The sequence below is a fragment of the Balaenoptera ricei genome, chromosome 16 (assembly GCF_028023285.1).
Source record: "Balaenoptera ricei isolate mBalRic1 chromosome 16, mBalRic1.hap2, whole genome shotgun sequence".
NCBI classification, from domain to species: Eukaryota; Metazoa; Chordata; class Mammalia; order Artiodactyla; family Balaenopteridae; genus Balaenoptera; species Balaenoptera ricei.
The window spans coordinates 33,378,166-33,390,958 of NC_082654.1; the positions used below are offsets into that span (position 1 = coordinate 33,378,166).

At 41.8% G+C, this 12,793-nt stretch overlaps 1 protein-coding gene across 6 annotated transcripts in view; it reads right to left on the reverse strand.

Moving 5' to 3' along the window:
- Window positions 1–12,793, reverse strand: part of PLCE1 (phospholipase C epsilon 1) — a 315,814-nt gene that overhangs the window by 21,644 nt on the left and 281,377 nt on the right. For 5 of the 6 annotated variants that reach the window (XR_009498041.1, XM_059900486.1, XM_059900488.1 and 2 more), the window contains 4 exons: window positions 12,091–12,208; window positions 7,506–7,637; window positions 6,113–6,403; window positions 1,257–1,420 (listed from right to left, as the gene is read on the reverse strand). Coding sequence is in view for 5 of the 6 variants with exons in the window: in XM_059900486.1 (XP_059756469.1) it covers window positions 1,257–1,420; window positions 6,113–6,403; window positions 7,506–7,637; window positions 12,091–12,208 (705 nt within the window). In the remaining variant the exon portion in view is untranslated. The remainder of the gene's footprint in view (window positions 1–1,256; window positions 1,421–6,112; window positions 6,404–7,505; window positions 7,638–12,090; window positions 12,209–12,793) is intronic. The other variant, XM_059900489.1, reaches the window with a different exon arrangement.

A 12,793-nucleotide genomic window follows, 5' to 3' on the forward strand; every position in this document is an offset into this window, starting at 1 on the left:
GTTAAAAATTCATAGCCTCCTGTCAACATGAAGCTGTACTCAAGTCTAGTGAAAATGGTCACACAGAAAAGGAGCTACTGCTCTACTGTCTTAGGGAAAGAGAAAAAGCAGTTTGGTGGTAGGAAAATCTCTGAGTTGGGATCTCCCAGGGTTTTGAGGTGTTGTGAGCAGAGGCTGCTTGGCATTCCTCCTTTGGAGGGAAACAGACTAGATCTAGAGATGGATGGAGGGATAACTTCATCGCTCTCCGTCTTTTCTATCACCCATTCAGTGCTTTTTTTTTTTTTTTTTCCCTCAGCTAAGAGGGAGTGAGAGAAGCTGGAAATAAAAATGAGTAATGAGCTACCAGGACTCTGATGTTAAGGGCAGTCTGTGGAGTTTTGACAGTTAGTTAATTAGGCAGTAAAAGGAATAAGGAAAGGCCAGGAATGACAAAGGTTAAACTGTAAGGAGGAAAGATATTTAATTGATTTGTATACTGATGCCTGTTTTACCTTTTATAAGAGCTTGTTAGAGTTTAAGATGACCTGCTCTAAGAAAGAGCTCAGCTTTTATGGGATGCACTGAGAGTTATGATTCTGAGGGCCCTGGAAGACAGAATTACCATCATCAGTATGGAGGTGGTAGCAGGGAGCTCATAACTCCACCTACTGGGCTCTAGCGAATACAGCGCCTGGTGACTGCATACCTAGACCTCAGCCGCTGCTTTCTGAGAAGTAAAGAAATTCTTTGGGGAACTAAATCTGCACCAACAAAATTGTGACATGAGAGTTTTGTAACGCCTTGAGTTCAAAAGGCATTACACCTTAGAATCCCAATAGAGTATAGGAAGGGTGGGCTTCCCTGGTGGCGCAGTGGTTAAGAATCCGCCTGCCAGTGCAGGGGACACGGGTTCGAGCCCTGGTCCAGGAAGATCCCACATGCCGCGGAGAAACTAAGCCCGTGCGCCACAACCACTGAGCATGTGCTCTAGAGCCCGCGAGCCACAACTACTGAGCCCGCATGTTGCAACTACTGAAGCCCGTGTGCCTAGAGCCCGTGCTCTGCAACAAGAGGAGCCACTGCAATGAGAAGCCCACGCACCGCAATGAAGAGTAGCCCCCGCTCGCCGCAACTAGAGCCTGCGTGCAGCAACGAAGACCCAACGCAGCCATAAATAAATAAATAAAAAATAAATAAATTTATTAAAAAAAAGAATATAGGAAGGGCTTAAACACCTTCCTATATTCTATTGGGACCATCAGGGCCAGACTTACAGTTAAAGAATAGACGGCAGACTCCATGTTGTCCAGGTCTCTTTCCAAGGGAGAAAACTTCTGATACATGGGACAGTTCTTGTCCCACAGAACTGGGGGTTTCAGAACATAACCACAGCCACCGTTGGCCTCAAACATGGCAGCATTTAAATGTAAAGGGAGATCTGCAAAACAGTCAACATCACTTGTTACTTTGTCACTAAAGTGTCATCTTACAAATTGACTTTTTCGATTTTCCCTAAGCTTAAGCAGGAAGAAGAGAGAACCATCCCTTCACTCCATAGATTGAGTGCCTACTATGTGCCAGCCCGTGTTAGGCAGCAGAGATTCAGCAGGAAATAAGACACAAAATTCCCATCTTCATGGAGCTCACTGTCTATGCGATATGCCCCATGTTCCCACTCGAACCCAGGAGCCGCTTAAAAACTCCTGCCACTTAAAAACTCCTTTTGCAAATTAAAATTTACAACATCCTTCCAAAAAATAATCTTTGAAATACCTCAGTTTATACTGAATTTTAGAAAGGCATAATGGCATTTTCTTATCCCTAAACACCAAACCATGAAGACAATTGTACAACCAATTCTTGCTCTTTCAAACGTAAGATAAAATCTTAAGAATCCAGGAAAGATCAGGAGAAGAGCCAGAGAAACATATCTTTTTCTTGAAATTTCAATTTCAACTCATAAATCATAGTGTTTCTACCTCTATTTTTAAACTGTAGTTAAATATGAAAAAAAAAAATCATTATCACATGTGATTCACATTATGTCCACAATCCCCTCCATAGTACACTCTGGGAACCCTCACAACAGCTTCCAGTCTTCTGTGGCCAAATTTTATTTGGCAGAGTTGTTTGATGAACAGTTGGATCCCTGCACGGATTTTGGGCTCTTACACACTCAAATGCTCATCTGATGGCACAAGTCTGTAGAAAAGTTGCATTCCAAATGAGCAAAAAGTTTATGAGACACACCTGACGAATGTTCCCTCTGATAGATTCCTTCCATGTGCAGAATGAACTCTGATACATGGACCAACATCAAGGAAAAGTGTGCTAAATGAGCACCACAGAGCAATGAGAAGTTGGCCTCTCCTCATCTCGTGTGTGAAATTTTTCCCCATACGTGGGGTTGGCTGGGATTGTGTGCAGGAATTTCTAGGGTCAGATGTCTTAGACACATATCAAAGCTCCTTGGACCTCCGTCTCCTTATCTACAAAATTAGTGCATTGGACCCCACCTCTCAGACCCCTTCCAGCCCCAATGTGACTGATTCATTGAGGCCAATTGTCTTGCCTGCAGTGGGAGAAAATTCTCTTCCCAGGCTGCTCTGTGACAGAGGAATGTAGATGTGGGCGGAGGATGGTTCAAAGAGTGAAGCAAAGTAGCTCAGGAAGAGTTGGTAAGTAAGAAATGGATACACAGTACATTGCTAAAAAAATTACAGCAGCTCACACTTACTGCACTCTTACTATGTATCAAGCCCCATTCTAAGAACTGGTGTGTGTTAGTGCCTCCCAATAACACATGAGGTAGATTCTTTTAGTATTCTCATTTTTATAGATGAAGAAACTGAGGCACAAGAAGTGAAAAAGCCCAAGGCACATAGCTAGTAAGAGGTAAATGTTAAGGTTCGAACCCAGACAGCCTGACCCACAGTTCCTAATCTTAACTACCGAGCCATTTAATGTACATCTCACAGGGGTATCATAAAAATAAGTGAGGTCATGTGCAAAAATCCCTACCCCAGCATTTGGCACATAGAAGGTGCTCGATAAACAGTAGGTATTAAATTATGATTATGATGTCAACACTCATTTGGGTTTGAAGTCTGATTTCATTAGCACTGTGTCTGTCTTTGTAGATTTCCAAAACTTCAAAGCACTTTTGCTTAACTAAAATCTCTTTTGATGATTTGGTAGGTAACACAGAACCACATGGAGCTGCTCAGTTTGGAGTAAAGGTGGGACCTTAAATCTCGCCCTCCTACTGCCCCCTATAGGTGGTCCCAGAACTTCATCTAGGGCTATAGTTTTAAAACCTCTGTTTAACCAAGTGAAAGAATGTGCATAGCTCTATGTAACCCCATCACCCCTCTCAGTCAGTGCACGGGATGGCAGATCAAGCAAATCCTTATCTTTATGTCCTTCTATTCATTTAAAAACCTGTATTAAGTGGAAACCATTCTCATAATCATTATCCCTATATTTTGAGGCTGGAAAAGTCATCAGAAAGGGTGTGACAATCATTCAGGAAAGCGTAATAAATATTAATAGAAGTTTTCCTTTTGAGTGGGGCTGCATTTCTACATATTTGTAGGTCCTGGGACATGAGGCAGGAATCATTCTGCCCCAGATGGAAAGAACTTTGAGAGGCTGTTGCCTGCAATAACCAGGGTCTGCATACTAGACTCAAGTCAGTTTCCAAACTCAAGAGTTGGTTTTAATGAGTGTAGACCTGAGCTATTTCTGGTTCCAGATCACTGCAGACCTTCTTGGAGTTGATGGAGCCATTAGAGATCTTGGGAAGAGATGACCCTAAGTCCATGGACACCGCTTTGGGGCACTGGGGTCCCCTGAAATTCAGGAAGTGCAAGGCAGATGACCCATGGAATATATCTGGAGGCTAGAGGGGCACTGGGAGGGGGTTCTTTGTTATTTGGTTGGGATGCTTCATGGAAAATCAAGCACTCCTTAACCCAGGAATTCTTTTTCAAAAATTAAAAAATAGTGATTCCAACGATGACTCTTCTCTGTCTATCTGGACTTGAAATTCACATAGCAATACCTAGAAGAGATCTGGACTCAAAATCAAGAACTATAGGTTCAGACTGCAGTGGGGCTCATTGAGACAATCTGTTAGCTCAGTGCAACATGCATTTATTGAGCATCTACTGTGTGCAAGGGATTGACCAGGCTCTACCCCAGGGTGCAGGAATGAAGACCATTTTTACAGATGAACACACTGAAACCGCATGTAGCATGAGCTTTGCCCAGCGTGGGAGATTTTTAATCATTGCTTGCTGCGTAGAATCAAGAGAGGTTATATGGCAGCACTCCCTCCTGAGTTGGAAGATTATGTAGAGAAACCTGAGGATGAATCACACAACACAGCCTCCTGCCCCACCCCGAGCGGGGCAACGGGAACATGCACTCCGGCTTGATTTGGGAAAGAGACAGAGCCTTCAGGGATGAGTGGAGGCCAAGGTGCAGCCTCAATGTGTGCTTCCAGACCACAGAGAGGCCCAAGGAGGGGCAATACCCGTGTCCCCTTCAGCTGTGGCTCCCTCTGCCATCAGTGGAGCCAGTGTGTCTGCGCCAGCCTAGGCACTTCAGGAGAAAGGACACGTCCCAAACCAAGTGCATTTCCATTTCCTTGAGAAAACCATTTTGCTAGTTATTTCAGTTCACTTAAAATATTTCAGTATCATCTCCACCAAGGGCAACAGTGGACATGGGGCTATAGACAGGGCCAGAGATATAAACCCACAAGCCACTTGGGACAGATTGAAAATAAATTTTTACAGCTTTTAAAATATTTCACTATTATTTCCACTTGCGAGTCCAAATCATACTGTTTTCATAACTTATCAAAAGCACTTAATGGTAGCTAACGTTTGTGGAATGCTGTCTGTGCTCCAGGCATTATGCTAAGTATGGTACTTCACCTGCATTATCTTACTCAATTTCAATTGAAAGAAGCAAATATAACAAAGGCAAGAAAATATGACTGATGTCTCTAACCAGGGTCAGCCACAAATGGGCTCTGGTGGTGCCAGTGCCAGGTGGCTAGCTGGTCCCAGAGCTACAGCTGTGGTTTGACCTTGGCTGCAGACAGGGCTAAGCTGTGGTCGATGGGCCAGCACAGTTGGTTAGGATCTGATTCAGTTCACGTGAGAGGAAGGAGAAGGCTGCTTGATTGTTCAAAGAGAAGACTCTGGTTTTTGAATGAGCTTCTAGGAAACGTTCCTCATCTGCTCTTTCCTCATCTGCTGTAGCTCCCCACCTCTCACCACGTCTAAGTGGAACCAAAACACTTTATTCTCTAAACTCCCAGAGTCCTTGAATTTATTATTACAAGTCATACTGTGATTTTGAGCCACTTAATTGCTCTATGTCTTGGTTTGCTCATCTGAAAAATGGGGATCATAAAGGTACCCACTTCTTAGAGTTGTTTCAAAGATTAAATGAGAAAATAGGGGTCAAGAATTGAGATGGTGCCTGGTGCACAGTGAACATGAAATAAAAAGTAGCTTGTACTCTGGAGTTTTTCGCCTCATCCGTTACCTCAGGACAGTGGAGAAGCAGGAACACTACTTTCTCGGTTCATGTAATTCACAGACTTCTTTCCTTTGTGTCAGCTACTCTTAGAGCGCTGACCATTAATCTCCATCTCAATCTCAAAGGGATGAGGAGAAGCTAAAATGGTATTAACTTGCAAAGTGTTTCGAGAGACCCTACTTTTTCACTGCAAGAGCAAGAGATTAGCAAGACAGTTACTAAGGGGTGTTAGGAACTCTCTACCCCAACAGGTCTTTAAAAACAAACTGGACACAGCCCTGTCAAGAACAGTCTTATGTTTGAAAAGTGCTTTAAAAAGGGGGCAGAACCAGGTGACTAATAGGGGCTCCTTGAAGGTTCTTTTCTATTGCCTTAACTCTGGAAAGTCAAGAGCACAGTTCAGTATCGAATTCACTTCTGTTCTCTGTCATCTGTAATTTTACCCTCACATAGGCCTCTGTTGGGAATCTTGCCCCCTTTGAAACATGTTTTTTGTTGAACTACGTTTGCTGAGATATAAGACGCGAAGGAGCGAGGGGAGGGGGCACCCTTCCGGGTGAAGCAGGCCCATTACCATCTGTCTGGTAGTTGAGCGCCACGAGCTGTATCCCATGGAGCCAGAAGAGGAGGGGGCTGGGGTTGGATGAGTCGATGCGGGTGGCAGCCGGATACGTCCTCAGCAGCTGGCAGGCAGTGTGCTGGATCAGTTTCTGAGAATACCTGCGACACAGACGTTTGGCGGCATTTTCATTCAGCGAGGAGATGTGGTAGCATTTGGGAGTTCTAATGATCGCGCTGAGGGACGTGGTTGGGTTGACAGAGGAAGGCGAGTCCTCCCAGGCCTGTCGCATTCCTTCACAGGAATCTAAACCCCCCAAAGATTAGCCTCAGATTAGTGCAGAAAACTTTAAATATTTTAGCAAGAGAAACCTGAACAACACCCCAGGAAACAATCACAACACATCACACGTCAGAATACATCTTGAGTGTTACTTGCGAGCGAGTCCACCACCTTGAGACGAAATGATAGCTATCGAGGGTATGCCTTTCTACTTGCTAGATGGGATGCTAGCCGTTCAAGGGTCAAAAAATAATAAAGCCAATTAGACCTTCTCCCAAAAAGGGATAGCTAAAATGAGTGCAGCAACACCTTTTAAAATTAAAAGCCTGAAAGTCCTTTGCCTCGGTACCTCATCTGTCCTGAGGATATATTTGCATAAATACACAACAGTATATGTACAAGGGTGTTCAATCTAGCAGTGTTTTTTACAGCAAGAAAAAAAAAAAAAAAGCAACAAAAAACCCGGGAAGCAACCCAAAAGTTCCACCAGCGAGGAAGCGGTTAAATAAATGCATTCCACACAATGGAATGCCACAGGGGCAATAAGGAGAAGGTAGATTATATGTACAGAAAGCTATGTGGAAAGTTACAGCAAGTATAAAAGTTATACAAGTTATGTTCAGTTATATCCCATTTGGATTATCTTAAAAAGGATCTTATTTTTCTTGAACTAAACACAATAAACTTAACAGTGGTTACCTCTGGGGACTAGAACTGGGACATTGTGAGTGGAAAGAAACTTTAATAATACTCTGTATTGTTTGAGTTTTTTAACTATGAGAATTTATTACTTTGACAATAAAAAGTAATTAGAGATAAAATGAATATATCTTCTGGAGTTATAATGGTGAAGAGTGCAGTTCCAAGAACCACTAGAAGGTTCCAAGGTGGCTCCAATTTTTATTTTTGAGGCAAACACTGTTAGAACACCTTCAGTGAAATGCTATTTTTTAGGAAGTTAAGGGGGTAATTTTGTAATTTAAAAAATATTTATACCACACTTAGATAACATGAACATTCATGAAAATAAAAAAAGATTTAAAAAGTTCCAGGGAAGTGCTTAGTGAAATACTGGAATCCTCCAGCATGCAGACTCAAGCAAAATACTGTTAGAAGGTGACTTTACTTTTTCCAGATGTTTTGTTAAATGATGCTGTCTCCCCGGGGCTCATTCTGCCCGGATTGTTGCCAAAAATGGACTTCCTGCTTTTCCTTTCTTTTCCTCTGCTAGAGCCAGATGCATTTAGAGTTGACAGGCCTGTTCCCATAAAATGAAGATAAATAAGCCAAAAACTACAAGCAAGGGAACTCAACATTTTCCATCCCTGTTAATGTTTGTTTTGAAGTCCTACTATTCCCTTGTAACCCAGTACAGAAGACCTACTAGCATTTTTAGCACCGTTAATGATAGCATTGCAGGCAATGATAGCAAAGTTTTTATCTCTGTTGGCAAATGTGACAAGGCCTGCATGATTATTACAGGACGACCACAGATCACACTCACACCCATCTGATTGTACACCAGAAAGATTTCGAAAAATTGCGTGAAAAGAAAGGGCTCCAGAACCTAATCACGCAGTTTGGAGAGATGAAAGAATGGCCAAGAGCCTGAGCGGTAGCATCATAATTGTCTAGGATCAATTCCTTCCCGAATGAGCTTTGACTTAACATCTGCCTTCTTGATTCCTCAGTTTTCTTACCTACAAAATGGGTGCAATGATAGGAACTCACTCACAGGGTTAATCTGAGGATTGAATGGGAAACAGATTATGATGGTAATCATGTTTCATGGCTTCTCTTTCTCTCTTCTGGTCCAACCACTCCCTGAATCCTTCCTGCCTGTCACAGTGCCCGGGCGAAGTGGGAACTTCACAGATATTTGCTGAATGAGGAAATGAATGCACACCATGCAGACCTGGCTCCAGGGCAGGAAGTGTAATTTAAAGGCACCAGTGCCTCCAAACCATTCCCACTGTCTACAATTGTACCATTAGAGAGTATTTCCTTTAGCTGAAACAGCATTCGGGGGGCCACTTTGAGATAAAATTTATCTTCCAAGAACATCATCAGAGAAGACAGGATAAAGTAGTGTTTAATAAGAGTGTAGACTCCGGTGTTTAAACCCTGTTCCCTGCGATGCGACCTCACACAAATTACTTAACCTCTCTGACCACTTCTTCATCTCCAAAAGGGTCATGGTTAGGATTAAATAAGATAATGTATATCCGCATACTTAATAGAGTGTTCTGTTCAGAGAAAATGCTCAGTACACAGCAGCTGTGGGGCTTCTACATTTTTTTTTCTCTGAAGTATCCAAAACTGCAAAGATGCACAAACTTGGACTAGTGAGTTCTTATGCTTTACCTTAAAACTTTATGTGAATTTTGCCCTCTACACAATGATCTAACAATGGATTTTCTCCCGAGTAAAAGAGATGAGGGGTCAGAGTGAGGGGCCGTGTTCATTCTGGGGTTTTTGCACACACCCCGGCACATGTTGGCATCCTCCAGGGGTATGTGGGCCCTCCTGTGAGGAGCCTGGGCATTCTCTGGGGTGGGGGGGCGGTGAGCACGTAAGGAAACAAGGGCTGGGTGATAAAGAAAGGGGAAGGAATCTGGAGAGGCCCAGAGAAGTAATTGAAGGAGCAACAAAGAACCTTCATCTCCCCTGCTGGTCTGTTCACCAATGAAAATGACAACAGCCATTTCAAGAGAGCCAACTATTTTCCAGATAGTGTGCTAATCACGTTGCATACCTTATCGCTACTTTTTACAATAACCCTGCAAGTTAGCACTGTTATGCCTCTTTCACAGGTAGGGAATCCGAAGTGCAGAGAAGTTATAGAACTGTCCTGGCCAAGCTCACTGAGTAGTGAGCCCTGCCACTGAAGCAGGTCTGTGATCTTGGGGAAGTTACTTTACTTCTGGGGAAGGTCGTACCCATGATTTTCATGGTGCCTCACCGCTCGGAAGAGTTTTTTGCATGTGGCTCCTTGGAGGGGACTTGGGATGGTGAAAGGTGAGATGCATTGAAATTGATAACGTAGCAAAATTAAAATCAACAGTGTAGCAAAATGAACATTTTTTTTATTATTGTAATTCATATAATTTATTAAGTTACGGCTCAAGAAAATGAACACTTTATGGTATTTTCCTCCTGAGCATCAAAACTAATCATAATGACAATAAATATTTAGAAGGTATTACGACAATGATTCTGGCAATACAATTTAGTCATTTTGAGAAAGAAAATAAATTTGGGGAAAGAAAAATATAAGAAACTTCAATTACTAAAAAAATATATTAGAATATAGTATACCTATAAAGAATGTGTGTTAATAATATAAACACTTAAAAAAAACAGCATACTTGGAATTTTAAAAATAAGTCAAACAACCCCACGCTTCGCCTGTGCCTCAAGTCAAAAGCTAGACCAAATGACGTTTTGACCCTTCCACAATTCTCTACCTGTACAGAAACTTTATCTCTCACAGTGACTTCAAATATCTCTTGGAATTTGTGCTCTTTGTTTACTCAGTGCTTGAGAGGAAAAGACAAAGCCAGAGGAATGGTTTGGGTGCAGTGGCAGCTGAATTTATAAAGAACAAGAGATGCAGTGTGTATGATTCTTGGATGGAGTGGTCTTCACATCTGTTCCTGTGATGAAGGACATGCAGGCCACGAGGCTCTTTGACAGTGAAAGGATTTTACCCCGTGATAAGAACAATTTCACCAGCTGCAGATATGGTCATACTGTACTTATGAGACAGAAAGTCAGGATCTGTGAAACTAAACCTACATAGCTAAGGTCTTGCATTTCTTTGAAATCTTTGCTTGCTACTTATTTATTCTCATCCTCCTCAACAGAATTTGCTAGTAGATAAGCAGTAGCAGCTGCCAAAAGTTTAAAAACAGTTTATGGGAGAAAACTTAAAATCGAGAAAGTTCAATCTATGATTTTTTTCCCCTTCTGGTGTGTGAAGAGACCACTCGTTACCTAGTTTTTCAATAGTCCAGGACCTCTGTCCCATTTGCAGGGCAGAGTGTGAGAACTAGGGCTTAAGATAAGCCTCTGGAAGCCAGGATCTGCGTCCAGACCATCTTAAAAAAAAATGAGGGTTGGTATTTTAACATCCCTCTCTAGGCCAAGTTCGTATATGCTGCTTACTAACATTTAGACGGATCCCCCAATTCCAGCTGCTTTCCTGTTCTCAGAAATCTTGTACAAGGGAATCCTTCTTCTTAATAGGAGCAGATGAATTTTTCTGACTTCTATATATTTATGGACTTTCCTGTTTGCCCTCCACCTCCTGCTGCCCCATCTGGATGAGCTCATTGACAGCACACCCTAACAAGAGAGGCAGGGTAGCGCTAGGGTTAAAGGCAGGACTTTGGAGATAGATAGGCTTCAGAATCATAGTTCTACCACTTATTAACTGAAATGCACATTTTTTGGGGGGGCAGTGGTTTATCAGCTTAAGTTCACTTGTACTTCTAAAAATGGCCAACTGGGGAAACCTCTCCACTGAAACCTTGTCCTTGATCTTTGCAGTTTGGGTGGAGACTCACTACCCAGCTCAGGGATGGGGCATGTGACCTAAGCCCTAGACAGCCAGAGCACTGCATGTCCTTGGCCACAGTGATTGGTTCAGGGAGGGGCAAAGGATCCAGTGAAAAACCATGAAACTGCTGCTGAAACTTCTGGAAGAGAGTCATACTGAAGCTGAATCTAGAAATATGCAGCGCTAGCCTGCTGCAGCTGCCTTGCAACCGCAAAGGGAAAAGAGCCAACATAGTAGCAGCTGAGTGAGAAATATGGAGAGAGAAAGCCCTGGACCAAGCTGTACCTGAAACTCATATATCCCTTCACTTTTCAACACATAAGCCAATAAATTTCTTCTTTGCTTAAGTAACTTCTGCCACTTTCAAACGAAAGAGTCTTAACTGATATGCTCTGAAACCTTGGGCCAATTATTTCATCTCTCTCAGACTGTTATTTAAAATTATTTAAAAATGGAGATAAATCCACCTACTCATAGAATTATTATGGAGTCATTTAAGATGATGTATGTAAAATACTTAGCGTAAATCCTGGTATTAAGTGCTTAATATTTTAGCTATTAGATGTTATGAATATTATTATTATTAACTATAATGGAGAGATATATGATCTGAAAAATGAACATTTTATGGTATTTTCCTCATCAGCATCAAAGCAAATAATAATAATAATAATAAATATTTAGAAGATACTGTAACAATGATTTCAGCAACACAATTTAGTTATTTGGAGAGCATTCACAATGCCCAATGAAATAAATAGAATATTTTAATCTTTTGGTATCTTTAAATGTTATAAATGATACTGTCTATTCTTTTTTTTTTTTTTTACCTTTTATTTTATATTGGAGTACTTGATTAACAACATTGTGTTAGTTTCAGGTGTAGAGCAACGTGATTCAGTTATACATATACATGTATCTATTCTTTTTCAAATTATTTTTCCATTTAAGTTGTTACATAATATTGAGCAGAGTTCCCTGTGCTATACAGTAGGTCCCTGCTGGTTATCCATTTTAAATACAGTGTGTAGATTTAAATCCCACTCTCCCTAACTATCCCCCCTTCTCCCGGCAACCACAAGTTCATTCTCTAAGTCAGTGGGTCCGTTTCTGTTTGTAAATAAGTTCATTTGATACTGTCTATTCTTACCTGGAAACTTTACTGCTTGGCAATAGATGACAAGGTCAGAAAGCTCTGGTGCAATCTGTCTGCTTTCCTTTTTATTCTGAGGAAGATAAAATTCTTCTCCCAGTTCCATGTCATAAACCTATCAAGGGAAAAATGATACTGGTTTACAGGGAAGGTATATGCCACTCACCTTGGAATCCCTAAAGCTCTTTGTTCCTTTCTCATGCCATCACTGTGTTTCACTTGCTCTACCTTATCCATATACATGTCCTAACACCTTCCCTAGAGAAAGGCTTTCTGAGAGCAAAGGGCTGAGTCTAACTCATCCTTCATCTTCCCTCAGAGCACAGTCCAGCGTCTTAAATGTGGAACACTCAATACATAGTTGTTGGACGAACAGACAGCGGAGTATGTATCCTCTGTGGCTCAAATTTTTGGCATATTTTATTATTTTGTTGTCCAACAATGTCACTGTAACTATGTCTATAGATCTGCTCAGAGTCTATACACTGTGCGGCGCTTGAGGGTTGGGTCCAGGTATCTCATTTTTCTTTCTATTCTTGTTGTCCTTCCTCTGTTAACACTTCCCAATCAGGCCTGTTTATCTTCCTGGTCATCCCGAACACCTTTAAAACTTCTAGCAATTCCTTGAACGTACCAGCCTCCTGGTCTGAACGCCCTGTTTTTGTCTGCTTCTCAACACCATCGTGCTCTGATAACACTG